Source organism: Nematocida major, assembly GCF_021653875.1.
Source record: "Nematocida major strain JUm2507 chromosome Unknown 2393, whole genome shotgun sequence".
Lineage (NCBI taxonomy): Eukaryota > Fungi > Microsporidia > Nematocida > Nematocida major.
This window is the reverse complement of record NW_025952952.1, coordinates 27991-54370: the sequence shown is the minus strand read 5'-3', so window position 1 is coordinate 54370 and position 26380 is coordinate 27991. Positions and strand designations below refer to the sequence as shown.

Here is a 26380-nt window from a genome sequence, read left to right as displayed (position 1 = left end):
TTTTCAGGCGCCGCTACATAAAAGCTGCACTAAGAACCGGCGCTTCTGGGCGGCGCAAGGGATGGGCCTGCACCATCCAACATTTTGCTGCCGCTGTGAGGCAGGCTGGCCGGGTTTACAGCACGGCAGGCGGCTTGCATTCAACTTTCTTCAGGGCCCAAGCCCAAACGCACAAACATCTGTCTTCTTTCGCTCCCGCGCGCCTAGGCCGATAATACTAAGGCTCCTCACACCCATAGGAAGCGGCATATGATTGTCATAATCCCTGTTGTGGCGTCAAACTTGGCGTCTTCTATATCCGGCCCCTTTGGCAGATTTGCCAGCGCCCTGGACTGCATGTTTGCGTACTCCGGGTCGTCTTCTGTGATGGGCTTCATGCTTCCTGTTGCATGGCTGTATATTGATATGTTTTCCAGAATGATTCGAGCCGCCTTGTTGATTCCCTGTCCTGGCGGCATGAGGGAGTGGTCAAAGTCAAAAAACACATACGACTCCTCTATGTGCACCATGCTCAGCATAGTGTCCAGATTTATGCCGGTCAGGTCAACCTCCTCCTGAAACTCAATCCGCCCTTGGTTTTTTCTTCCCAAAACAAACCCTGTGATTTTCCTGCTGGGCATTTTTTTTATCTGCGCCACGGAGGGAATGCAGTAGTACTCGTCGTCTTCCACCTCTGCAATCAGGTTGTTGTGTGCTTTAATCTGTTCCTTCTCCCGCAGCCTGCTTATGTCTGCATACTCCTTGAACCCAGAAACCGCCTTGAACTTGATTTTGCTCGATGTGTTCTTTTTGAACAGCGGCGCCGGTATTTCCATGCTGTTTTTTTTCTTATAGTCTTCGCACTCTTTGAAGTCCAGCGCCTTGATCAGGTACGGGTCCTCTGCCGCCGCGGCCTTCCCTGTGCTTGCAGCAGCAGAGACCCCGCCAAACATGCCTGTCCCCAGCGAGCTGCCTATTCCGCCCAGTAAGCCGCTGCCTCCCGTGCCCCCAAACGAAGAAAGCGCTGTCGGTTTGCTCCCCATGTCCAGCCCCTTTGACAAAGGCGCGCTGTCTAGCGTGCTTGTGGAGAAAAGAGGCTTTGCCGTGCTGGCGCCCAGCCCCAACGACAGCGGTGCCGCCGGCTCCGACAGCTTGCTGGAGGCCCCAAACAGCCCTCCAGTGCTGCCCTGCGCGGCTCCTCCAAGGCCGCCCGAGGACAGGCCTAGGCCAAGCGGAGACGCTGTGCTTTGCGTGCTTCCAAAGGGCTGGCTCTGTGCTCCTCCAAGGCCGCCCGAGGAAAGCCCGCCCTGCGCCGAGCTGCTTCCAAAAGCCCCCAGAGAGCTTGCAGGCGCCTGCGAAGACGAGCTCCCGGCAGTGCCGAGCCCTCCAAATGGCGAGCTTGCTGCAGGCGCCGGCGCTGTGCCTATTTGAGAGAAAGCAGACGAGCCCTGCCCAGAGAGCGATCCAAACGTAGAGTTTTGCAATGTCTGCGGGGCTTGCGATGCCTGCCCCGTCTGTGGCGTCTGCAGTGTTTGGACGGCCGGCGTTGTGCTTCCGAGCCCAAAGGCCCCGCCTGGCTGTCCAAACCCGGTGCTGCTCTGGGTGGAAGTGCCAAGCACGTTGGTGGAAGGCGAGCTGCCAAATCCAAAAAGAGAGCTGCCTTGTGGCGCAGAGCTGCTTCCCAGCGAGCCAAGCGAGCTCTGCTGGGTCCCTATACCCCCTAGCGAAGAAAAAGAGGAGGTGGTTTGCGGCTGTTGCGGCTGGCTACCCAGGCTGTGTGCGTAGGGCGCAGGCTGCTGTCCCAGCGAGGAAAACATGCTTGTGCTGGGCGTGTGTGCTGCTGGAGTCTGCGGCGCGTATGGGTTGCTGTACCCCAGCGAGCTCGTGCTGTTCTGTGCAGGAAACGCAGTGCTTTGTGTGTGGTTCATAAATGAGCTGCTTTGCTGGGAGTACGGAGAATGGGGCTGCTGTGTCTGAGAAAACATGCTGTTGGACATGCTTGGTGAGGACGAAAACATGCTTGTGGGCCGTGGCTGCGATTGAAACCCCGGCTGCGAAAGAGATCCAAACGAGCTTGTGGGCTCTGGCACTTTGTGGAACAGGCTTGACCCCATCATTTCAGACGGCTTCTGTTGGTAGCTTTGCGCGCCGTATGCGCTGTACGGCCTCTGCACAATTGTGCCCTTGTGGCCCTTTAGATAGTCTGCGCATCGAAGCTCCTCCATAGAAAAAGAACAATATCTGTCCATTGTAGTAATGCACCTGCTGCTCACCATAATTCCGTTTTCGTTTTTTGTTTCCATTTTGTACGGCTCAAGTAAGGTGTGCGGCGTGGATGGGCACACTTTAATTGGTGAGTTGCTTGGCATTTGATTTGCAAATGCTCCATGGGGCTGGGACATGGAATACATGTTGTTTGATGCATAAGATCCTCTGTACATATCTTGGCTCTGTCTTTGCATAGGACTTGTGTTGAATAGGCCAGAGGAGTATCCTCCTTGGCCTTGCTGTCCTCCATTCATAGGAAAAATAAAATTTGCGTCTTTAATAGAATCGCATGCAAAGTTGCTAGAGGGCGGGGGCGAGCGCGTGGAGCCAACGCAAGCGCCGCTATGCAAAACCCGAAAAGACATCACAAGCTGGGCCGCGCAAGACCGCCCTTCTTACGCAAATTGCGCGGTTTGACGGTGTGCCATGTTGGGGCCCGGTAGCACACCAGGGCAGGGCTTTCCAGCACAAAGCTTCTATAATGCGCAGTAGCCTGCCAAAATGGGCATTCTGGGCGCGGCGCGCGCCTCAAAGTAAAGCGTGGAGAAAGCTGCCAGAAAAACTAGGCTGGGCGGCGTGCTTATGCAAAATCCCATTGCTGCCGCAGGATCTGGCCAAGCAAGTGCCCATTTTGTTTTAAAATACATATATATTTGTCTTCAAGCACATATGCTTTATTCTTTTTCCAAGGCGTCTGTCTTGGAAGCATGCAGAAGGCCTAGGCATCCTGCACTTGGCTGCAGCTGACCCAAATAAGTGCCACAGTAGAACTGCGAGTTTTTATTGGAAGAGTCTGCACTGGCTGGCCCAATGCAGAGGCATGCCTTCTTAAGAGAAATACTTGTAGCACACAAGATACATGGCCCCGGCAACGAACACCAGGCAGAAGCAGCAAAGGAAAAAGCACAGTTTGAATGTACAGCAAGAGCATTTCTGCGTGTTTTGGGGTTGTTCGGTCGCATCAGAAGCCGACAAATTAAAACTCGATAGGTTTTTTGGGTTTTCGTTTGGCATTATATTGTAGGCTTGCGTTTCTGGATGAGAGGAGGACGGGCCCTCTCCGGCCAAGTCCTCTGTATACATGATTTCTGAGTTTTTATAATACTGTGAAGTGCAGGAAGCATTAGGCACGCACCCGAAAAGTGCAAGCAGCAGTATAATGAAAGTCGACAATCGCATTCCTCAAAAATTATCTCGCGTTTTATGTTTTTAACATGCATCAAAAAGATGCTCTCTGCATTAATAACCCGAAAAAGCGTGATGAAATGCTATCCTGTTTTTGTTTAAAAAAGAAAAGAGCATGCGCTCTGGACAGAAAAAGGCACGGCGCAGCATGTTTCTGAAAATGCGCGGCTTCTAGTCAAAGGCCCCTTCGTTCAGCTCTTTAAGAAGCTCCTCGTACGCATCTCCTCCGCTCTTTGCTGGGCTTTCCGGGCGGGCGGCGGCTGCTGGCTCTCCAGGAACGCAGGCAGCAAACACAGAGGGCTGCAGCCTGTATACTGTGAAGTTTCTATTAAATGCTAGCAAGGCCAGCTTTTCGTCGCGTATGCAGCCCGAGTAAAACACTCCGTGGTCCTTTGCAATGCAGAACGTCTCTAGGACTCTTTTTTGCTTGGCGTCCACAATGAACACGCTGTTTCCTGTGCTGCATATGTAATACAGGGATCCTCTGTGCTCGTATGCAGATATTCCCGTGAGCTTCTCTTCGGATAGCTTCATGACCTTGGACAGCCTGCAGCGCGCTTGGTCCTCCTTGTCCTCGATGCGCATTATCCATCCGCCTATGCTTCCTCCAATGGTCTTCTGCGCGCGGTCTATGCAGGTAAGCGTCTCGGTGTGCCCAGAGTCCCGCTGCAGCTCTACCCTCGCAATTTCTTTTATCTGGCTGGCCTGTATGCGCAGGTAGTGGACGGTGTATCCTGTTGTAGCCACTATTTCGCCGCGCAGGACCTCAAGGGCCAGCGGCCATGCTCCAATGCGCGCAGAAAAAACTGCGCCATTCTGCCAGACGTACACATTGGCTGGGTCGCAGGCCACCACCCCGTGCTCTATAGGGAGTATGCACTTGATGGGGTATGCCCCCTCGGACACTTTTATCTTCTGGCCTCCAATGTGGATGTTTCCATCCCAGTCTCCTATGATGTACTTAGAGAAGAAAGCAGATTCTTCCTTCATCTTGCTGTTTTCCTTTTGGGCGCAGGCTGCGTGCAGAGGCTTTCCTGGCGGGGAGAGCTCGTCTGGAGCCCGCGGCCCTCGCGCGATAAAAGAGACCGGGCTGTTTATTTTTGCGACCCTCTGCGGAGACAGGCCTGCTGTTTTGTATAGGCCCCCAAGGAATCCGCCATAGACTTTTTCGTCGTCCGAAACACAGGTGAGCTTTTCGCAGTGCTCCATTTCGGAAAGCGCAGAAGAGCTGCAATTTTGCAAGTTCTGTATGCGGGAGAAATTCATAAGCAAAAATTTCTTTTCTAAGAATATGAAGGAGCAAGGAAGTAGAGCCGAGGAAGTGAAAAGGCGGGTGAGCGCGGTGGTGCAGTCCATTCGGTCAACGATGGGGACAAGCCTGGGGCCCAAGGGAATGGACAAAATGATCACGCAGGGGATGAACACCACAATAACAAACGACGGAAGCACAATCCTGAAAACAATGAAAATGAAGCATCCAATTGCGCAGCTGATATGCAACATATCGCACTCGCAGGACGAGCAAAGCGGAGACGGAACAACCAGCGTAACTCTGCTTCTGTGCGCGCTGGTGGAGCAGGCCTTGGAGCTTGTCAGCAAGAAAATCCACCCTGTCATTGTTGCGGAGGCCATGGAGGTCGCAAAGAACCTGTGCAAGGCGGCGCTGACGGAAAACGCGCTGGAGATGAAGGGCAGCGTGGACATGAAGGACTGCATCCGCATTTCCCTGAACTCTAAGATAGTGAATGCGTATATAGGCAAGATAACAGAGGTGACCATGCAGGTGATAGAAAACAGCACGGACAAGGAAACGCAGAGCTTGAATCTTAGCAACGTGCGAAGGGTGAAAATACGGGGAAACATGGAGGACACTGAAATGGTTCCAGGAATAGTTCTGCCGACGCCTTTAAAGAGAAAGACCAAGTTTGTGCCCAGAGAGATGAAGGTGGCTATTTTCCAGTGCACAATTGGGCAGTCCAAGCCGTCGCTTGACGCAAAAATAACGGTCAGCAACTACGAGTCAATGGAGCAGGTGATTCGGGAGGAAAAGGCGCATGTGCTTTCGCTGTGCAAGCACATAAAGGACAAGGGAATAGACCTTATAATTCTCCAGAAGAGCATTATTCGGGAGTCGCTGTCCGAGCTGGGCATGCACTTCCTGGAGAGAATGGGCATTATGGTGGTGGACGGCGTGGAAAGAAAGGAGGTCGAGCTGTGTGTCGAGCAGATGGGGATTTCCCCGGTTGTCGACATAACGGACATAAAGGACAGCATGATAGGGAAGTGCCACGTGGACGAGCTGGAGGGGCATGTGAAGCTGTCTGCAGGAAAGGGCGTGTGCACGGTTGTTCTGCGGGCGACCGACGACGTGATACTGGAGGAGGTTGACAGAAGCTTCAACGACGCAATCAACGTGGGCCGGCTGGCTGTGAGCAAGCCTCTTATGATATACGGAGGGGGGGTGCCCGAGATGATTTGCTACACAGAGCTGGCCAAGTACAGTGGCTCGGAAAACCAAAAGATAAACTACTGCGTGCAGGAGCTGGCCAAGGGCCTGCTGGCTGTGCCCGAGATGCTGGCAATAAACACGGGAGCAAACTCAATCTCAACCGTGGAGAGCCTGATAAAGCTGCACAGCCAAGGAAAAAAAACATATGGAGTGTCGATCAAGGCGGTTGGCGAAGGAGACATGAAGAAGGAGAACGTGGTGCAGCCTCTGGACGTCTCTATTTCTGGAATCTCGGGCGCGCTCGATGGTGCGTCTACAATTATCAGAATAGACGACTTTATACCTGCAGCAAAGTAAGAAAAGATTCACGAAGCTGCGCATGCGGGTGGCATGCGGGAAGCCCACGCGGGCTCGCTGCTGCCCTGCAGCGCTGCCAATGCCAATTTGCTTCTTGTGTAGAGCGGGCCCGCTCAATTGCAGATGTGGCTTTCTGCAGCTGGAGGCCGAAGATCTTGCATGGCAACTTCAAGCCTCCGGGCTATCGACGGCTATTTATATTCCAAAAATAAAGTTTCGGGGCTATTCTCTCCCTTTGGCCTACACATGATTTGCGGTGCGCAGGCTTGCGATGGAAACGTTTGCGGTTGTTTGCTATTTTTGCAGATCATTCAGCCGGGCATTGCAGGAGTGTGCGGGCGCGCCTTCTTTGGGCACGCTCTGGAAAGCATGGGTTTGCAGGCTTTTTATATGCAAAGAAAAGTGCGGCACAAACAGCATAGAGACATGCACATAAAAACAAAGAGCCGTACTTACAAGATTTTTATTTCTCTATCCAGGCCACAGAGCAAGCTGTGCGCATGCAACCTGAACGCAGCGCCGCTTATTCACGAGTTAATCGCAGCGCTTTTGGCCGCGCCTGCACTCTTGCTTGATCCGGCAGCGCCCGCGCTCTTGCTTGACCCAGCGGCACCCGCGCTCTTGCTTGATCCGGCAGCAATCGCACTCTGGCTTGACCCGGCAGCACCCGCGCTCTGACTTGACCCAGCGGCACTCGCACTTGATCCAGCAGCACTCATACTTGCCTCAGAAGCACTCGCGCTTGCCTCAGAAGCTTCCTCGCTTGACATAGAAACTTCCTCGCTTGACATAGAAACCTCCTCGCTTGACGCAGAAACTTCCTCGCTTGAGGAGCTGCCGCTTATAGACCCAAAGAGGCCAGCTGCTATCTGTGAGGCAAAGATGGTGAGTGTAAGAGCTATGAATAGTAATGAAATGTTTTTTTGTGCCATGTGTTATATGTTCACAGAAGCATTTGCTATTTATTCTTTTTTGTGGCAGAAATAGACTCCATTCCATCAATGCCTGTTTTTTTGCACGAGCAGCGTGCGCCTATCTTTTTCTGTGTGCGCTCTGTCGAGCATTCCAAAAACCTCCTGCGGACCGCCTGGATGTGATTGGTCTTCTGGCGCTTCTCTCGGAAACAAGAGCGTGCTTGACGCTCGCTATTCGCCTAAGACATAACATCCGCGCCCCTTGCCCAAAGGCCAATGGCCCGTGCAAAGCCCAGAGGGTTGCTTCTCCGGGCTGCCACACCCTATCCAAATGTGTGTCTAGCATGCAGCAGCACCAAAGCCGCGCCTGCTCTATTTGAAAATTGTTAGCTTGTCCTCGCTCAGCGACCATGCGCCGCTTACAAGGTTTTCCTTTATGCACGCGTCTATCTCCGAAGCGCCAAAACGGCCTGCCTCTCTGTAAACAGCCTCAAGCTCCACCACTCGGTATGCTCCTCGGTCTTCGCCGGGAATCGACATGATGATATCGTACACCCCGGTGGAGTCGCACCCCAGAAGCCGAAGCACCTCTTCAACGTGCTCGACTGTCACAGTGTTTCTTCTTTCAGCCTTGGCCAAGGCTTGGGAAAATCTGAGGACCGAAAGAACCCGGCGGGCAGTGCCCGGAAGCCCTTTCCCAGGCATTCTTGCGTCTCTGGCCCTCTCCGACGCGTACGCAGAAACTATTCTTTCCTCTACATCTGGCCCAAGCGTGGGCTCAATCAGCTTGCACTTGTTTATCTCCTTTGCAAGCAGCTCTGTTGGCATCACGCCAGGTATGGCGCCTTTCCTCTGATGCACGCTCAAAATGTGCTTGCATATTTCAGCGTCGCCCTTTCCCGCGACGTCTCGAATGACCTTCACCGCGTCGAACCGAGAAATAAGCGCGGTGGGCAGGCCTGCGTTCCAGGCAATCCCCTTCTTCTCAACATAGCGCCCTCTGATGGGGTTTGCTGCGGCCAGAACCGAGCACCGCGCGTTCAGTGTTGTGTTTATTCCCGCCTTGGATATGCTGATTCGGTGCTGCTCCATGGCCTCGTGCACGCACGACCGGTCGCTTTCGTGCATTTTGTCAAACTCGTCAATGCAGCAAACACCGCCGTCGCTCATGACCAGCGCGCCGCCCTCCAGAATATGCTCTCCCGTCTCAGGGTCCCGGGACACGCACGCGGTTAGCCCAGCTCCGCTTGCTCCCTTCCCCGTCGTGAATATGCCGCGAGGCGACAGCCTGCACACTGCCTTCAGCAGCTGACTTTTTGCCACCCCCGGGTCCCCGACAAGAAGAATGTTTATTTCTCCCCGGATGCGCATGCCGCCCTCCGAGCACGTGTCTCCTCCAATAAGCATCAGCAGAAGCAGCTTTTTTATGTCTTCCATGCCTGATATTTCCGGCGCAATCGAGCGGATCATCAGATCCAATGAAGCCATTTTCTCCTCCGGGGGTGCGGCGCTTTCGTGGTTTTCCTCGGCGCCTTGCTCTGCGCTGGCGTCCGGGCTTGCGCCTTTAATTCTGAGAGGGGCCGCCTTCTTTATCGGGCGCACGCTTGACCCCAGGATGTAGGTTTCGCTAAGCAGGCCCATGCGCATCTTCTGGATGCCTTCGTTTGGCTTTGGCAGAAAAATGCCCGAAACGACCACCTCTGTCCCGGGGGCCGCAGCTCTCACCAGATCGTCGTACACCTCCACGCTAATCGACCGAGGAACTCGGCCGGGCTCCACCTCGGACGCCATCTCCTGCACGCGAAGCACCTGCTTGGACCGGAACTTGGACGAGCGCGTCTGCAGGTGCAGAGTTCCCTTTGTCCGCCCCGTCCTGCATCTTTCTGAGGGGCACTCGGTGAGGGGGAGGAACGTTTCTCCGTCCACCTCCTGGAACACTTCGGACGTGCAGGAGTCGCACATAAAAACTGCAACCGTTATGGACGGGTGCACCTCCGAGGCTTTGCTCACGATTCCCTGCACGCACACAAGCGACCCGATGATGTTTGGCGTCACCTCGTTGAACGTCAGCGCGTCTGTCCGGAAGATGTTCACGCCGTAGTACCGGAGAATGTTTCGGGTAAGCACCTCGTACACAGACTTGCTTGGGTACCGCTCCATAATGCGCGCTTTTCTGTGCTCAAAAAACAAGTCTTCTTTCGGCATTTCTATTTCTTCGTTTTTTATCATTTCGTCTATGATTTCGTACACCATTTCTCTGTACCGCATCGTGTTGCTCAGCACGTCGGAGTACAGCTCGGTGTTTCCGTCCTCAAGGATGTCTGCCGCGTTTATGTTGATTGTTTTTGTGGTGCAAAGCGCTTTGATTTGCGCCATGTACTTAAGGGCCCCGCTGCTCTCAAACGTAAACAGGAATCTCCTCATTGCGTCTTTGCTTGCAAAGTAGTCCTTTTCGACTCTGTACTGCCGTAGGTCCTCCATGGAAAAAATTAAAAAGCAATTTAATATTAATATGTGCGGGCAAGCTGTTGGGCAAGCTCGCGGAAAAAAGCTGAAAGCGCGTTTATTTAGGCTTTACGATGTAAAGCGCATCTATTTTCTGGAGCGTGCCCTTCACCAGCACGCCCGCGTCCGGAGGCGTGCCCAGGGAAATCACGTACTCCACCCCGTCGACGGAGAACTCTGTCCCAAGCGAGGCGTTTGGGGGGATGTCTGCGGCGGAAAGGCTCTTTGGAAGCTGGAAAAGAATTTGCATGGGGATAGAAAAAAAAAGGCTCTTAGCAGATTCGAACCACTGACCTTTGCTTTACGAGAGCAACGCTCTACCACTGAGCTAAAGAGCCACCAAACGTGAAAGCAGCAGGGCAATGCGAGGCGGGCGCGGCATTTAATGATATAAATGAAAAGCAAATTAGTAAAAAGCAAATGCATGAAGAGGAGCAATGCAAAAAAGGCTGCAAGGGATGCAGTGTGTGCCAGGAAAAAGGCGCAAGCAAAAAAATAAGCATAAGCGAGGCTTTTCTGTCAAAGGCCATCTACACAAAAAGCCCGACGTACTACACAAACATGTATCTGGACAGGGGGGGCGGGGGCAGAGTGCAGTGCGCCTCCGCCTCCCGCTTTTCCGAGGCATCTTCCGCAAGCTCTGCGGCGGGAGGCTTCTCGCACATAAAGCCCAGGCACTCGGTAGAGTCTTTTATTTCGTCAGTGGAGGAGAACGGACACTTTCCAGAGGCGGGGGCGGCCCCCAACGCCTCCCTGGGCGCAAGTAGCCCACGGCCCCCTGCGGAGTTTTTGTACTGTGCAAAGCAAACAAGCCCAAGCAGCGGGCGCCCAGGCCTTGGCGAGACTCCAAAGAAGAAGTCTGGGGCAGAAACCACGACGTTTTCCTTTGGCGGAGACGCAGAGGGGAGGCTTTGGGAAAGCGCAAAGCGCACGGGCCTGACCCATGTGGCAAATGCGGAGGAAAGCACAGTTGGAGCGCGCAGCACCCCGCGGGGCTTTGGGCAGGGCTCTGGGCTTCTAGGGGTTGTTTTGGGCTCTGGGCTTCCGCTGGGGCGCGGTGCAGGGACTCCGGGGCGCGCGCAGGGCGTTTCGGCGCACCCAGGCGAGCCCATGGGCAGAGAAGAAAAGGCGCAGCAGGCAAGCCCGCGGGCCAGCAAGACGCTGATTGCTCGGAAAAGCCCTGCAAGCCTGGCCGGTTCTGGGGCGTCTGAGTTTAGCGCATTTTTGTCCGCGGAGCCTCTGCGCGCTCCCGGGCCTTCGTCTGCATATGGGGGCTCGTGCGCTGCGGGCCCAGAGCTGCATGTGGGGAGAGCTGCCGGCGCAGGCGTGGGCGGGCAGCTGGGAGGCAGCTTTGGCGGGGTGTGGGCGGACCATGCACCTCGGACGGTGTACAACCCGCTGACAGACGCCAGCGGCATTGAGACTTTGAACAACCCGCAGCTGCGGCATACACGGGTGCACTCTTCTGCGGTCCTTCCGCTTATTGACTTTTCTGTGGACCCGGAAAAACAGCACGCCCAGGTGAATGAGGTCCTGGGGCTGCCCAGAGTGCAGCCAAACCATGCAGCGCTCACAAAAAGCATTGTTGGCATGGTCGTGTCAAACGGGGGCCTGCAGGCGATTGACGAAAAAAACCTGTGGGGCGTGGTGTCGAAGGAGCTGGGGCAGAAGCCCGATGAAACCCAGAGGCTGCGCATGTACTACATTATTGTGTGCTACCCGTACGAGCAAGTTCTGTGCGCGCATAGCGCACAGAGCAAGGAGGGCAGCGAAATTGTGATAGTGTACATTGAGCCGAAAAAGTCAGACATGTTTCCAGAGATTGTGGGCTTGCTGGCAAAAAAGAAGAAAATAGAGGCAAAAACGCATAGGCGCATCGAGCTGGTGGAGACAAGCGGGGTTTTGGAGGTCTGCGCGGCCCTGAACGAAATGTATGCAAACGGCGTGCAATCCGAGCAGAGTTTGAAGAGCATGCTTTTCTGCATGAGGAGCGTTTCTTGCAGGTTTTCCGAGGCTCGGCGCGTGTTTTCGTGCCTGGAGCTTGCGCTTTTCGGGGTGCAGCTGCGCGATATCATGGTGGAGTGGGCGGCCAACCGGGTCAAGGAGGCGACAGGCTGCGGAGAAAAGATAGAGCAGGAAGTCATAGAGGCGTATGAGGAGATGCTGGCTGACTCTTTGGAAAGAAGCAGGGACAGGCAAAGCGCCGAGCGCGGAGCTGCAGACGAAGGCGCACAGACCAACAGAAACACAGACGCCCAACGCGCACACAAAAAAGGCGAGTGTGCAAGCCAGCGCGCAAGCCCGCGGGTGTGCAAATACCGGCACCAAAATCTTAGCGCAGCGCATGCATCTCTATTGCCCGAAACAGTACATGCGCCCGAGCCGTGCGAAAGCAAGTGCACAGAGCACGAGCACTGCAAGATATACAGAGCCGTACGCTGCGACTGTGGCGAAAGCGTTCTGAAGCTGGACACCCGCGCAGAAATGTGCTATAGTGCGCTCCTGTTTTTAGCCAAATCCACGTTTCTCCATGTGTCAGACACAAGCATGCCTCTTCTTGTGGCGGTTCTGGAACGGCTTCCGCCTGAGCTACTCACCTTTACACATAGATACATATACAAGGGGCTTCTGGCGCTTTGGAACATTCTGAGAGAGAGCAAACGGCCTGGGTCGGCTCTGCGCCTGGACGGGCATCTGCAGGCGCCTTGCTTTTTGAGGATTTCCAGCGAAGTGGAGAGGCTTCTAGCTTCGTGCGTGCTTTCAAAAAGAGACATTATGTCAATACTGTCCAACGGGCAGCTAGAGATTGTTTTAAAGATAGCAAGCACGCAAGAGGAATTTATTATGCATGCGCAGAGCCAGGCAAAGAGGCTTTCCGAAATATGGAGGTATCTGCTGCTTCTCGTGTGCGAGGGTTTTTTTGCAAACTCTTTGGAGCACGTCGAGCAGACTGTGCAGGCATCTTTGGACAGCCTGTCGGCATACCTGCTTAAGCACTTTGTTGATGCTGGCGTGTGCCGGGAAATTCAGGAGATCATGTGCATGCAGGACAGCCAATGGGTTGTGGACGTGCTGGCCTGCGAGATGCTTCCCGAGTCTGTCTATCTGCTGTGCAACTTTCTGTTCTCGGTGTAGGCCCGCATCAACAAGGGCGCTTGGAATGTAATATTAATAATAAAGTTGGCACTCTTTCACGTGGGTCTTTGCCCAAGCCAGCCAAGCCGGGGTCAGTATGGCTGGGCGCCTCGGGGGGCGTAGCTGAGCGCTAAGTACATGCCTGCAAACCCCACACAGAAAAAGAAGGCAAGCGCCTTGGCGTTCACGGGAAGGCCTGCGTCCTCGCAACTGAGAAGGGCTCCTCTCTTTTCGTATATGCTTCTTCTGTGTAGTTTTTTCAGTATGATTTGCTGGATTGCCTCCTCCAGTGTTCTTCTTTCAAGCATGCTTTCAATGGCGCTAATTAAAACCAAGATAAATTTATTTGGAACTTTGCCCTGCTGTGCAAAAGCCTGGGGCGCTTTTGTTTTGCATTTTGGCAGCTGGGCCAGAGCCGGGCAAGGAGCAAATACACAGGCGTATGCAAAGGGCTTGGCTGCGCCAGAAGATCGGAAGTGCGCCAAGCTGCTCTCTTTCCAGCAGGGTTCTCAGCCCGCCGGCGCAAGCTCTTCAGGCCTTGGGCCTTGCATGCATCTACGCCAACCTATTTGGGCGGCTTGCAGTATCCGCCCGCGTTTTTCAGACTTTTAAGCATGCTGGGCGCTATCGCATCGGGGCTGTAGAGGTTTACCAACGTGTAAATAATGTGCGGCTTCTGGGTCCTTATAGAGCGAGCAAAAAGCTTGGTAAAGTATTTAAGCTCTTCCTCAGAGGGCATGGCCTTCCCTGATAAAGCGTAGCCATTTTCCACAAAGCGGGTTATCGGGGCCATTGATTTCTCAACAGCTAGCTGACAGAGAGAGTGCAGCACGCTGAGGTGCTTTTCTGTGTTGCTCAATGTCTCGTTGAAGCCGCTGACGGTTGTTGTGCAGATCGGCTTGTTTTTCATGCTTGAGGCATGCAGGCTTCCAGAAAATATTTTGTCTGAGCGCACGAGCTGCAGGCGCTCCAGAATGCTTCCGTCTTTGGACATGGAATAGCACGTCTTTGCGTTGCTTATTAGAATTTCGTTGCACTTATTGAGGGCTAGCTCTCTCTGCGTGTTTTTTATGTTCAAGCAGGTTAGAGCCAGAAGCGAGGCCAAGGCGATGCAAACAACAACTATAAGCCCGCACACGCGCTTTTTGTTTCTGAAGAGCCGTCTAAAACAGCACGGCTTTGGGCTGTCGCGCATGGGCGTAACCGTATAGAAATTTCCGGGGTCTTTCATCTCAATGAAATCACTGTATGCTGCATCTTGACTGCGCTGCATGCTGCCGTGCTCCGCGCGTTCATGCATCATGGCGCATGCGCAGTAGTAAATAAGTGCGCATGCACATGCTATCTTGCTTAGTTCTCTTTTCATTCTGCTGGCGCAAAACGTCTCTTATATAGTGGCTGGGCGTGATCAGCGCGTCATCTGTCACTCTTCTATATGCCAGTTTTTATTTGCATCACGTTTTTTCTCTAGAAACAAAGTCCTGTCTATTTTGGCTGACAAGAGTGCAAGCACCAGCTGAAAAATAAAAACGCAAAAAGCCGTGGGCAAGCTCTGGCCCGGGAAACCGGCAATTCGGCATGCTTAAACTCAGGCTTCAAACACACTACGCGGGAAGCCGTTTTCTTGGGCTTGGATGCCTCTTCTGTGCTGATGCTTGGCTGGGTTTAATCTCTCTGCTTGGCGCGGGGCTGTGCGCACACTAGCTCAAAGTATGCCGAAAGAGGGCTTAGGTGCTGCGGGTGAATGAACGCGCATGCGCTGTGTTGTGCATGAAGATGGTGGCGCGCAAAAGAAATGCAGCAGCATGCTTCTGCGCGAAAGAAGCCGCACTTTGAGCCTTTGCCAAGGCGATTGCTGTGCTGCAGCGCCCTTGCTGCCGTCAAGGCGCGCTTTGTGCCGAAAACGCAGCTGCCTGTGTTTGGCCACTGCTTAGAGGGCCCTGCAAAGGAGGCACTATAATTAGAAAAAGCAAGAACAAATAAAACAAGGCCTATTTAAGCAGGCCGGAAACCGACAAAGGGTAACGTTTTGCATGGGCATTTTCTGCGTTACAATATGCTCTAAATGTGCTGCCTGTGTCCAACGCACGCGCCAGAATGAACGCGGGTCCTGGGCACAGGTGGGCAAACAGCGCACACCACTTCTATGGGGAAGAGGCAAGCACAGACACCAACCACAGAAAATGCGCAATGAAATATACTGATGCAGAACGTTTCTAGCGTGGGACTGCCACAACTTTTTGATAGGTTGTTTGAGAAGGAGAAAATTAATCGGGGATGTTTTATCTGTTGATTGATCGTCTTTGATTTGATTGATAGGCCAACTATAGATATTCAAGTATAAATGTGAATGAAAAAAATTGTTTTATGGAAAATATGCCAAATGAAAACAGGTTAGCCACAAAAGAGAACCAGAGCGGGGTTTCTAATGCGAATGTGCAGCCTACTCGCGAAGACAACAAGATGGATGTTAAACCTGAGTATGCGCAGGCGCAGGAAGGCACGCTTGTGTTGGTGAAAGACTATGAAATAGAAACAGCAAGTGGAATTTCGCTACTAAAAAGAGCTTCACTCTCCATTCCGGAGGGAAAACTGACTGCCCTGATAGGCCTTAGCGGAGACGGCAAGTCAACGCTTATGAACGGGCTTGCAGGCCACTGCACGCCCTCTCACAAGACATATGGCGAAATATGGACCAAAAGCCAGAGCGGGGGGCTTGAGAAAAGAAATGTCAAAGAGTGGTTTCCAACAGTAAACTATTCACAGCAGGACGTGGTGAGCTACGAAAACATTCCACTGCGCGAAGGACTGTGCTCAGTTGCCAGATGCGAGGGCCGGTCCATTGAGGATGTGGACGGGTACATGGACCTCTTTAGGCTTTCAAAGTCGGCAAAAACAAGATTCGTGAAGCTCTCTGGGGGAGAGCAGAAAAGAGCAATGGTTATTATTGGGCTTCTGTCGAACAAGCAGTTCAACATTTGGGATGAGCCTTTATCGGGCCTGGACTCTGAAATTGCAAGAGTTATTCTTTCAACAATGGCAAACACCCAGACCACAAACCTTGTCACCGTGCACCAAGTCTCGGAGGATCTGATGAAAAAGTTTGACAACACTGTTATAATGCACCGCTCCACAATTGTTTACTCAGGGCCCACCCGCGAAATAAAGGCATACTTTACCAGCGCAGGGGTTGAGTTTCCGGATGACACCTTCTACATAAACTACATTATGAAGCTTTCTGCTGAAAACAGCGAGAATGAGGTGGACAAAAAAAACATAGCGGCTTTGAACAGGATTGCAGACGCTATCCTTCAGAGGCCGCAGGGAGCGCCTGCAGCAGGAAACCTTGTACACAACAAAGACATGCTAAAGGTGTCGTGGGTGAACATAAGAGAGCTGTTTAGATGGCTGTCATACTTTGACAGGTGGTTTAGAGGATCCTCTCTGATCGCTGATTTTCTAGTCCCCGGGGTATTTATAGGCTTTATGGGGGTTATTATCCAAGTCATTGAGTACAATAACAGACAGTTCAGTCTTTTTGGAAACACCAACATAACCATGCGATTTTTTGTCGAGATAAAAAAATATTTCAGCTCCATAGAGATAGCGAACAAAGAAGCGCACATAAATGCCATAAACAGGGTTCTGACGATCATGGGCCACGGTGCAATGCTCGATCGGATAGTCTTCATGTTTTCCAGAGTTTTGAACTTCTACACTTTGCTGATCATCTTTGTGTCCAGCAACTTTAAAACCCAAAAGTTCCAGAGGCTGTGCAAAACCAACACGTATGAAGGACGCATCAAGCCGGCAGATTACATCACTGCGCTGTTTTTCGACGTCTTTGTGCGGAAAGGGGCAATTATATGGCTTATGAATATGCTTGTGTTTTGGAGCATGTGCTTTGTAGTAGACGCTCCGCTCAAGCCCTACATCACTGTTGGCTGGGCGTTGCCTACGGCTTTGCTGCTGGGGTATTCGGGTATTTTAGGGCTGCACGCTGTGCTTTTAAACCTTATTCCGGTTTCTATAAAGTTTTTCCCCATTGTAGCAGCCGTCTACCTTATTGTTATTGGGCACCTTCCATTGGCAGCAGAAGTTGCTGCTTTGGAGCGCACAGGCTTCTATATGAAAGATCTTCCCATATTGGCATCGTATAAGATTCCAGACTATTTGGGGGACTTATCAAGTGCAAGCGACTCTCCGTCGCTTTTAGCCAAGAGCATGGCTTGGTTATCAACCGCCAAGACAGTCGTCATGCAGTATCTGGTGCTAATGTCCCCGGGTCAATATGTTTCCCAGATTCTGACAAAGATTTTGCTGTACAGAAACAAGCTGACTCTGTCCTCTGGAAAAGAAGTAGATGCGGTTTCGAATGTTAGAATGCTTGTAGAGTCTCATTCTGAAAGTCTGATAGCTCATATAGAAAAATCCTCCGCGCAATGCCTGGATATAGACACTGCAGTTCAGTACTTGGACCTTATAGCTAAAAAGAAGCCCTCGATGTGCGAAGTGCTTAGCCCCGAATCAAAACTTAAGAGTATTTCCCTCATACATATAGCATGGAGTATGCTTCGATTCTGGTGCCTCCCTATGTGTCTTATGTGTGCTTCTGCGTATTTTGCATATAGATCTATGCAGCCCAAGCTAAGAAGCTAAACGCGCCCAAAGTTAGTTGAATAAACACGTCTTGAAACCGCCTGTTTTCCTGTGCTGCGTGTATGCGCTCTCTTTTTACTTTAGGTCTTTACAGTGCCGAAAGGCTTGGCATGTGCCACCAGGGCTCCTGAAGCGTGCTGGAGGCCAGCTCGATAAACGCACGCCATGCAAACACCCCTGCCAAAGGCCTGTCAGAAAACCCTGGCCTACTGCGCCTTTTGGCGCGCCGAAATATATAGAAGCGGCCATAGCCCGCGCTGCGCCCAGAGGTCTAGCCCTGCTTCAGTGAAAAACATTTGCTGCTGGGTTGTACAGTGCTTCGGCACGGCTTTATTCCTGCACATACGTGCACAAAAGCTTTTTTGGAACTAGTTTGATTTATTGGTTAGCTTTCCACATAGCCTCTTGCGTGCCATACGTTCAGAGGCGTCAGAGTCTTAGCGTCGTAGAGCTGTGCCCAGGCCTTGGCTCCACCAGGCTGCGTGGGTTTTGGAAATTTAAAACCCACTGCACGCCTATACTAGCACAAAAAGATGCATCCCTGCTTTGATTGCTTTGCTTTAAACCTTAGCACTGCACCGCAGGGCCTGCGCAGTAAGCAAGCCCACCTTGCTATTCAAACTGCAGGGACATAGATTGGTAGCCGCTGCCAATCTTTCGCACGCTTTTTGACCGCTGCACTTTCCCTTCGGAGTTCATGCTTTCTGTGATGCCGCATGCGTAGAAAAGAGTGTACGGGTTTTTGCCCATTTGCTCCTTCTTGTTCCATACGCATTTCAATTCTTGGGAAATAGCCCTACCTTTTACTTGGTCGCTCGGGAAATACGAGCCAATTACTTGGTAAAAGTCCATTAGCGCAAGCCGGATTGTGTCAAAGATAGGGTAAGCCAGAGACATCTTTTCTGCTACCATGGATCGATGCACTTCGATTATATCTGCAGCCAATGCGTCAATCGAATCCATGCAGTCCTTGTCCATCACCGGGCATTCGCCTTTGATTCCATTTTCTCCGTTGGCTGCCATAAATGCCTTGAAAGCCGAGCAAAGGTGGCTTACAATGTTTCCAGTGCATGTGCCAGTATCCGCGTGCTTTTGGTGTGCATGGCGGATCTGCTCCAGATACTTTTCCAAAAGTTTGGGGCGCGTTAATTCAGAGCGCAGCTCGTCAATGCTCATGAGCAGGTGCACCAAATAAATGACCTGCTCGCGGGTGGATTTTAATGTGTTTTCCTCGTAGATCTCTACATGCGAGGAGACCGCTGTGTATGGGTTGGCCATGGGAACCTCCAAAGTGGTTCTTTTTAGCTGATTCAGATCGTCCATGCGGTCTTCCAGTAATCTGAAAATAGAATCCTGCCTGGAGGCCGGGCTTATAGTTTCTTGTGCCTCTGTAACAACCTCTGTTCTGCCTGTTTTTGAGCTTTTATGCATATATGTTTTCTGCATGGAGCTCTTCTGCGTCGTGCCGTCAGATACAGTTGTTCTAGACATTGATGTGTTCTCTTCTTGTATGCTAGACGTGTTCATGCATCTTGTGCAATGCAGCGCAAAGGCCAGCGCGCAAAGAACCTGTGTGGTTTTGTATAAAGCTCTGCTCATTTTTAAAATGTGAAAACCCACGCGCTTTTATGTGTTTTTGTTCAATCAAGTTGTTCGGCTGCTTGGGCTAAATGATCTAAATGATCGCATGTGCTTGTTGTCTACTACTGCCAAAAGCAAAGACTTTCGCGCCTGCATGCCTCTGTCGGGTTTTATCAGCAGGCCAGGCGCTCTGTCCTGCTTGTGTGGCCCCGTGCGGGGCGGTTCCGCGCTGTTTTTGCAGCTCTGCGGCGTCTTTGATGCACTCCGGGCATTTTTGTTTTTGCCTGCGCGGCAAACTCTGAAAGAAGCCACACAGCGTCGGGCAGGCAACAGACCGGCACCAGAGCCAATACTAAGGCCATCGGAGAGCACACCCGCTATGGCTCTGGCAATCCAAAGAGAAGGCGCGGGCGCACGCCCAAAACAAAAAGTGCAGCACTCTGTGTTCCCACGCGGTCTCCCATCGCAGTACTATCAAAGCTGTCACGCGCTTAACTTCAGAGATCGAACGGGTTCTGGTGTGAACGCGAGCATATGGCCGCACGTTTTTTGTCTGTGCTCCGGGCCCGTGTACATTCGGGGGCTCGAACTTGCGCTTTGGGCACGGCCAATGGACTCTTTCTGGAAAGAGTGCTCTGTGCAGGCTAACAAAATAAACACGCAACATTTTGCAGCAGGCCTAATATGATTTGCGTCTTGAAAACTACAGCCTGTACATTGGTGGAATTTTGCTGTCTTTTTCTTTGGGTTTTAATTTGTGCGAGCGGGCCATGCCCAGCGCGGCCTGCTGCTTAGTTTAAAACAAAATGTGTATACTTTTATTTTTAGTCTGGCTCGAGGCTACGGTAGAGAAGAAAGGCAGTAGTAAAATGCATATACAGAGAAAGTCTGCAAACGCCAGGGCTGTGCAGATTGGCAAGGCACGGGTGCGCAGCAGAAACAGTGCAGTGTCTGCGCAGTCTTGGGAATCTACACACCATCCAGGCCCAGATGCGAAGTGGACAGCTGTTTTATTTTGGGCAGGTGCGTAGGGAAGGCGAAAACAGCAGCAAGGCGCCTCAGGGCCGGGCGCTGGTCTTCCAGGCGGCTGTTTTTTCACGCAGAAAAGCTGCTGAGCAGAGCTTTTGCGCACAGGCATGGCAAAATATTTTGTGATAGTACAATATTAATATATGCTGCATATATTTCTTTTACAGCATATAATTCCAGGAAAATAAAAATATAAGATGAAAGAATACAATCAAAGAAGCCGAAGACTAGAGGCGTTTGGAGCCTACAGGAGCCCAGTTGTGCTTTTCTCAGCGATTTTGCTCACGCTTTATTTACGTTGGACCGGGAGAAGCTTTGCGGGGAGTGTGTGCTGCAGCAAAGCAGAGCACATGGAGGAAGACCAGAAAAAAGAGGGCGCTCCTCTTTCTTTTCCCAAAGAAAGCATAGGCCCTGTTGAAGAGCTCTCTCCTAAAGTAGCCAGGCTGCAAAAAAAGAAGCCGCTGCTGTGGCTTATAGCCCGGCTTGGGTCAAGCCTGTGCATTAAGCACGCCACCCTTTTGGAAATGGTGCGCTCTTCCAAGAAGCATTTAGACTTGCACAAAGAGCAGGGCTGGACTGCCGCAATGTTTCGCCAGGCAGCTGCCTTTATAGAAATGCATGCGCCAACCACGGGGAGTAACAGCATGGTGATGGAAAGCCTCCCAGGCGCCCGTCGAGAACACACCGTCACCACGGGGGACCTTCTTCTGTTCTTGGAGAGGCTCGAGGCCCATCAGCACGAAGTTGCGGCCTATCCTGTGGTGCCGGAAAACCCGAAATTGCACGGCTTGAACATAGCAATGCAAGTTCTTTTTGCCATACCCGAAATATACACGGATTTCAGCTGCCTGGAGGAGCTGTTTTTTGTGCAAATGCAAAAAGAGTATGAAAGCAGCAAGGAGAGGCAGGACACTCTTCGCGGGTATTTGGAAATGCACGGGCTTGGGTGCAGCCAAGAGCGCTTTATCCGGATTTTGGATTTGCTGCGCAAAGCCGCAAGCACTATGGCGCTGCACAAAGACCAAAAAACAAGCATGGCGAGCTATGTCGAGAGAATGGAAAGCGCATGTAGCGAAATAGCGCAGCTGTTGCTTGACAGCGCGGGCGCCCCCGGCGGCGCCAACCAGCTCGGCGCAACCTCTGAAAGCTTGTTTGAGGCGCTATACCAGCACGTGGCGGTTTTCTATGAGGTCTGCCCACGACGCGTGAATGGCATGGTTCTGCAGGGGCGAAAAACCGTGTTTCCGAGGGCGCACCACACAAGCGTCTTTGAGCTAGACGGGGAAACCGGGCAGATGCGTTTGAGGTCTGTAGAGAAAACGTTTAAAAGCAGGCAAGACGTGGCCTGCTTCAGCAACATGCGCGTGCAGCACGTGTACTATGTAGACAACGAAAAGCAGAGGCGAGAGATGGTGATAATTCCGGTCCTGGGAAGCAACAAGCTAAGCTGCAAGCAGATCATAGCGTACATCTCGGGCATGTACAAAAAGCCCGAGGAAAGCCTGCACGTTTTTGGAATGAATCTGCAAACACGCAGGTGGACATACATAGACCGGGAGGTTGCAGAGTATACAGAGCCAAAAAGCGAAAGCACCGACATCCAGGTGTTTTACTACATAGAAGGGACGGAGTCCGGGCACAGCCAGGTGCTGCTGCGGTTTGTGGTGTTTGGGCCGTCTTCAAGCAGCAGCACACCCTTGGACCAAAGCATGCTGCGCTTTCCGCTGTTCTTCAACGAGCTGTTTGTGGAGTCGCTGGACTGTTTTGGCTTTGGGCACACGCTTTGCAGAGCGCAAGACAGCAAGGAGATTGCAGCCATACGCGCCTTAAGCGAGGTGGTCAACATGGCGCCGTATGTGTACATGGCTAACCCGAAAAGTGAAAAAGACTACTACATCAACAACGCCATCCACATAGACGAGCTGACGAGCTCGCTGGACTTGGATCTGGGGATTGCAAACTCGTCTCTAAAGGTAGAAAGAGAGGAGGTGCACGGCAAAGAGACCGGCCAGACCCTGTACACCTACTGCAGTAGAACAGCTGGCCCCGGGTGGTATTACAGCATGCGCGCGAAGGAGGGCACAGAAGCGGCGCAGGCTGCATACAGAGCAAAAGACCCGCGGTGCCCGGAGATAAAAACGATGGTGATTCGCGACTCAAATGTGCACATGGCGCCGCAGTATAGAAAGGAGTTTGTTGTGTGCGTCCAGAGCTCTTTGTGCGGCAACTCTACAGCGTACTGGGCCATTGACGGGAAAGCAGCCTATCCGCGCCGCATGGCTGGAAACACCGCAGGCATGCCTTATGCGCTGCACGGCTGGGAGCTTCGATACGCCATATTCTATCCTGCGTGGAGCAGCATGCGAAGCCAGCTGGGCGTGGCCGCGGATATTCTGGAGGCTTTGACAAACGAAGAGCCTGTGCAATAAATGGCATTTTCTGCATTTTAAGAGCCCTGTGCATATTTGACCAACCTGCGGCCTGGCCTTGTATAAGCGTTTCTGCGGCCCTAAAGGCGCCGAATGCCGGCAGAAAGCAGCCGGCGCTTGCATATCCTGTTTCTAGGGCGGGTGCGCCTTTCCGCGGCATTGTTCCAAGCTTTGGGCCCGGGCCCTGCGGCAGCGCCCCCCTCTTTTCGGAAAACTTTAAAAACCCGGCGGCACATCATTTATTTTTTCCAAAAGCGCCATTGCATGCTGGAAACAGCTGTGTGCGTAGGACATTGTGGTGAGTTGTTGGAATTCCCACAAGATCGGAGACGGCGAGATCCTGACAAGACGTGTCTGATATGGATGCGAAGAATTTGAGATCATTAGTGATTGCGCAAAGCACAAACACGCGAGCAAGTTCAATGCCAGATCCCACAATATAAGAACACCATAATATTACGCCAATCGATTGTCGAAAGCCATAATTCTGCAAAGGACAGCAAATCTTTACTGGAACTTATCTTAGACAGCAATGCGAGCACGGCCCGGAATTAGGACAGAAATTGTTCAATAAATCTAACTAGTTAAAAATATCATTTATTTTTATCTCAAATGCGTATGAAAGTAAGAAAGACAAAACAGATAGCCGCGTATGCGCTGTTTCTGGGCTGTCTGCGCATCCAGAGCGCAGCTGGCTCTTTTCAGAGGCGCGGCGAAGAAAGAAATGCACAGTGCGGCCCTTCTTCTAGAGACCTAAGCTTCGAGGAACTAGAGAAGAGAGAAGCAGCAGAGCAGATTATCCGCATGAGCAAAAGACTTTGCAGTGAGTTTCCCTGGGGAGGCCTTGGCGAGGTGCCCGCCTTGCTCAAAAATGGGTTCTTGCCTGGAGGGAGCGCGCCAAACACGCAAACCCCGGGGGTCCCTTTTTCCTCTGCCACGCAGGCGGGTGTTTGCGTGGAAAAAGAAAAAAGAGCAATCGAGGGCTTCTCGGAGCCAGCTAGTAAAAAACAGAAGCCCGCGCAAGACAATGCTGCGTCCGAAGAACGCGCAGCTTCTTGCACCCCCATGCCTGATGCAGCGCAGCCAACCGGGCGCGGCGGGAGGCTGCCCAGCTTTATTGTGCGCAGGCCCTCTCCAGAGAGTGCAAGGTGCGAAAATTCTGCTTTTGGTGAGAAAATGACTGCACTTCTGAACAAAAACACTCTGCTATACGTCTACAAAAGCCTTTTTTTGATGGATAGCTATCTTTTGGTGCAGGGGCACCCGAAAAACATGCACGATGCCAACGGCTTTGGGTTTGAATCTAGCAGGAGGCCGAAACCCCCGTGCTTGCCGGCTTTTAGCCAGATTCTTGCTGCTCAGGAGCCTGGGTGCAGCATATGGTCTTTTCTTCTCGTGTTTTTAAGCGACGCCCAGGAGCTGGAGAAGGCCTTTGGTGTCCTGGCTTCTTTGCGCAACAGTGCTGATTTGCAGAAAAAGGGGTTTGCACACTACTATCCGGACTTTTTCATTGACTGCTTGGCCTATGTGCGCCAAAACAGCCCGCAGGAGAGCCCCTTGAAGATGGCTCAAAGAGTCTGCTGCAGAAAAAAAAGGCTGTGCAGGGACATCTTTGCATACGACCCGATTTATTTAGAGCACCCGGCGCACTGGAAAGACTTTATGCCCAACCCCCATCCTCTTTTCTGGAACAGCTTTGCCTTTGTCATATTTATGCCAGAGGTTTCTAGAGACTTTATGTATATGAGCAGAAAAGTGTTTACTGGCGCCATATATTGCATGCGGAATAACCCGAATTCCAAACAGGAAGAGATAGCCTGCACAGAAAAGGCTATAATAGTGTTGGAGTTTCTGTGGGTGTCCATAAACAAACAAGCGGCGAACTATCCATACCTATCTAAAGAAAAAGAGAAGAACTACCAGCGCCTTATAGAGAAGATGCCACAAAAGGGCAAGAAAGCTGCACAGGCAATGTATCCGATCATACAGCATGCGCTCAAGCTGTTCTACAAAAACTGCGCAGCGGAATACAGAATAGTGGCGCGCAGCTCAGTGCGCAGCTTTTGTAGAATGCTAGGAAAGGCTGCGGTTACAGGCCAGCTGTATGCAAAAAGCACCGTGTCTTTTTCTTGCACCAACGAAACCATCGTGTGCCTGGAGGAGCAAACAAGTCTCCAATACATAGAAGGCCCTCTGAGTGCAGAGGGCTGGCCGGAGCACTACCACATCCACTTTGTGGACAACAATGCCCAGACATATAGACAGATGTGCATGCCTTTGTGCAAAATTGGCGAAAGCATGGTGCACATCCACAGAATATCAGACATTATCAGGCACATCTCCATGGTTTTCGAGATAAACATATACAAGGTGCGCGCGCTAAAGTTCCAGCACGCAACAGGAGAGTGGATCATGCTTACGGGCCAGGATCTTTTCAAAAGCGTGAAGGATCTCACTGTTGTGTTCTACTACATTTCAGAGCCTCTGGCGAGTGGCTATTTCACGCTGGCGGTGTTCAGGAGTCCAATGAGCCCCGCCGGAAAAATACAGATTCCGCTGTTTATGCCGCCCTTTTTCCGGAGCGCGCTGTTTTTATCTCCCTACACAGAGCATAACCTTGAAGGGCACCCGCTGGTGTCTTTTCACGAGCTTGTGCACAAGGGGGTGAAGCCGAGCGTGTATGTGTATACTGAAAATCCACTACACAGCTTTTTTATGAAAAGCCCGAGCATGCTGTACAAGTACCAGGAAGCAATGTACAGCGACTTTTACATCGGAAGCCCTGCGGGCGCGCCCCGGTGCTGGGAGTATTGCTTTAGGCTTCTCAACAGCACAACAGCGTGCTGGTACACAAGAGTCCACGAAAACCTGGAGATATACACGCACTACAGGTTCAAATACGTGCCTGGAGGCAGTGCTATAGAAAAGCACAACTTCATAGAAAGCATGATTGGCAAAATCATCAGTCATTATGCTGCAGAGGATGCAATGGTGTGCGGGTATACACTAAACATGGAGGCGGGCGGGCAGCTCAGGAAAGTAAGCGACATTCACGCCGGCGTGGTGTCTGCAGAGCAGCCTTCGCGCAGCCTCTGTGTGCCCGAGCACACATATTTGGCTATTCGAAGCGTGCGGAAATTCAAGCCCGAGCTTCGAATACACAACCAGCTGGTTAGGTTTTTTTTCCACAATCGGGCGATGTAGAGCAGAGGCAGGGGCGTGTAGAGAGCGTGGCATGCGGCTGCTAGTCTATCCTAAAAATGCAAGCGCACTGTGTTTTCTGCTTGGCGCAGCCTGTTCATTTAAGGTGCGCCCGTGCAAGAAGCTTGGATAGCCGCTCAAGAACATGAGGGTGGGCTCTTTGGCTAAATTTTCTGTGCCAAATATATGCAGGCCTGCACATTCATTGCGTAATCATTCTGATGCCACATTGCATTTTTGGCTATTGCTTTGAATTTTATTTCCTCTAGATGCCAAGACATATGGGCTGCAGATGTGTTTGGGCACTTTCTGGATTCTGCATAGGCGCAATCTGTGGCGCCGGAACTCTAACGTATTTCTTTGGCACAGTTGTGAAAAGCAAGGCCCCAAAGGCCTATAAGGGTGTGCTGGCGAGTGAAGCGTGCGAAACGCGCTGCTTTCATGCCAAGGAAAAGCCTTCTGCAAGCAGGGCGGATTTACAAAAAAAGCACTGAAGGCCCGAAAACTCCTTGCGTACCGGCCGAAGATGATGCACTCCGCGGCGCGGGCAGCTGGTATCTGGAAAGTGCGGCGTGTGGTTTTTATTTCTGCATTGCCAGCGCCACTCCAGCCTGCCTTCTTTGTAGAGGCTTTCTGGCATGCCTTTACTTCCCGAGTGGTGGCGCTTAAATAAATGTTTTCGGCATTTT

At 52.0% G+C, this 26380-nt stretch overlaps 14 protein-coding genes across 14 annotated transcripts; 6 read left to right on the top strand and 8 right to left on the bottom strand.

Moving 5' to 3' along the window:
• Positions 1 to 227: 227 nt before the first annotated feature.
• NEMAJ01_0887 (uncharacterized protein) lies at positions 228 to 2501 on the bottom strand (the record flags this gene model as incomplete). Its single annotated transcript, XM_047914725.1, has 1 exon — positions 228 to 2501. One exon carries the CDS (start codon positions 2499 to 2501, stop codon positions 228 to 230), a length of 2274 nt encoding a protein of 757 aa, XP_047770682.1.
• Positions 2502 to 3075: 574 nt separating this feature from the next.
• On the bottom strand, positions 3076 to 3426 carry NEMAJ01_0886 (uncharacterized protein; the record flags this gene model as incomplete). The annotated part of the gene is made up of 1 exon (XM_047914724.1): positions 3076 to 3426. One exon carries the CDS (start codon positions 3424 to 3426, stop codon positions 3076 to 3078), a length of 351 nt encoding a protein of 116 aa, XP_047770681.1.
• Positions 3427 to 3603: 177 nt separating this feature from the next.
• On the bottom strand, positions 3604 to 4698 carry NEMAJ01_0885 (uncharacterized protein; the record flags this gene model as incomplete). The annotated part of the gene is made up of 1 exon (XM_047914723.1): positions 3604 to 4698. One exon carries the CDS (start codon positions 4696 to 4698, stop codon positions 3604 to 3606), a length of 1095 nt encoding a protein of 364 aa, XP_047770680.1.
• Positions 4699 to 4723: 25 nt separating this feature from the next.
• Positions 4724 to 6238, top strand: NEMAJ01_0884 (T-complex protein 1 subunit delta; the record flags this gene model as incomplete). Its single annotated transcript, XM_047914722.1, has 1 exon — positions 4724 to 6238. One exon carries the CDS (start codon positions 4724 to 4726, stop codon positions 6236 to 6238), a length of 1515 nt encoding a protein of 504 aa, XP_047770679.1.
• A 123-nt stretch (positions 6239 to 6361) lies between these two features.
• On the top strand, positions 6362 to 6916 carry NEMAJ01_0883 (uncharacterized protein; the record flags this gene model as incomplete). Its single annotated transcript, XM_047914721.1, has 1 exon — positions 6362 to 6916. The coding sequence occupies one exon, from the start codon at positions 6362 to 6364 to the stop codon at positions 6914 to 6916; it is 555 nt and encodes a 184-aa protein (XP_047770678.1).
• NEMAJ01_0882 (uncharacterized protein) lies at positions 6766 to 7170 on the bottom strand (the record flags this gene model as incomplete). Its single annotated transcript, XM_047914720.1, has 1 exon — positions 6766 to 7170. One exon carries the CDS (start codon positions 7168 to 7170, stop codon positions 6766 to 6768), a length of 405 nt encoding a protein of 134 aa, XP_047770677.1.
• A 354-nt stretch (positions 7171 to 7524) lies between these two features.
• Positions 7525 to 9633, bottom strand: NEMAJ01_0881 (DNA replication licensing factor MCM7; the record flags this gene model as incomplete). Its single annotated transcript, XM_047914719.1, has 1 exon — positions 7525 to 9633. One exon carries the CDS (start codon positions 9631 to 9633, stop codon positions 7525 to 7527), a length of 2109 nt encoding a protein of 702 aa, XP_047770676.1.
• An 82-nt stretch (positions 9634 to 9715) lies between these two features.
• On the bottom strand, positions 9716 to 9907 carry NEMAJ01_0857 (uncharacterized protein; the record flags this gene model as incomplete). The annotated part of the gene is made up of 1 exon (XM_047914695.1): positions 9716 to 9907. One exon carries the CDS (start codon positions 9905 to 9907, stop codon positions 9716 to 9718), a length of 192 nt encoding a protein of 63 aa, XP_047770652.1.
• Positions 9908 to 10077: 170 nt separating this feature from the next.
• NEMAJ01_0880 (uncharacterized protein) lies at positions 10078 to 12792 on the top strand (the record flags this gene model as incomplete). The annotated part of the gene is made up of 1 exon (XM_047914718.1): positions 10078 to 12792. One exon carries the CDS (start codon positions 10078 to 10080, stop codon positions 12790 to 12792), a length of 2715 nt encoding a protein of 904 aa, XP_047770675.1.
• Positions 12793 to 13357: 565 nt separating this feature from the next.
• NEMAJ01_0879 (uncharacterized protein) lies at positions 13358 to 14158 on the bottom strand (the record flags this gene model as incomplete). The annotated part of the gene is made up of 1 exon (XM_047914717.1): positions 13358 to 14158. The coding sequence occupies one exon, from the start codon at positions 14156 to 14158 to the stop codon at positions 13358 to 13360; it is 801 nt and encodes a 266-aa protein (XP_047770674.1).
• A 1010-nt stretch (positions 14159 to 15168) lies between these two features.
• On the top strand, positions 15169 to 17451 carry NEMAJ01_0878 (ATP-binding cassette, subfamily G (WHITE), member 1; the record flags this gene model as incomplete). The annotated part of the gene is made up of 1 exon (XM_047914716.1): positions 15169 to 17451. One exon carries the CDS (start codon positions 15169 to 15171, stop codon positions 17449 to 17451), a length of 2283 nt encoding a protein of 760 aa, XP_047770673.1.
• A 612-nt stretch (positions 17452 to 18063) lies between these two features.
• On the bottom strand, positions 18064 to 19050 carry NEMAJ01_0877 (uncharacterized protein; the record flags this gene model as incomplete). Its single annotated transcript, XM_047914715.1, has 1 exon — positions 18064 to 19050. The coding sequence occupies one exon, from the start codon at positions 19048 to 19050 to the stop codon at positions 18064 to 18066; it is 987 nt and encodes a 328-aa protein (XP_047770672.1).
• Positions 19051 to 20258: 1208 nt separating this feature from the next.
• NEMAJ01_0876 (uncharacterized protein) lies at positions 20259 to 22490 on the top strand (the record flags this gene model as incomplete). The annotated part of the gene is made up of 1 exon (XM_047914714.1): positions 20259 to 22490. One exon carries the CDS (start codon positions 20259 to 20261, stop codon positions 22488 to 22490), a length of 2232 nt encoding a protein of 743 aa, XP_047770671.1.
• Positions 22491 to 23102: 612 nt separating this feature from the next.
• NEMAJ01_0875 (uncharacterized protein) lies at positions 23103 to 25694 on the top strand (the record flags this gene model as incomplete). The annotated part of the gene is made up of 1 exon (XM_047914713.1): positions 23103 to 25694. One exon carries the CDS (start codon positions 23103 to 23105, stop codon positions 25692 to 25694), a length of 2592 nt encoding a protein of 863 aa, XP_047770670.1.
• Between the last annotated feature and the right edge of the window lie 686 nt (positions 25695 to 26380).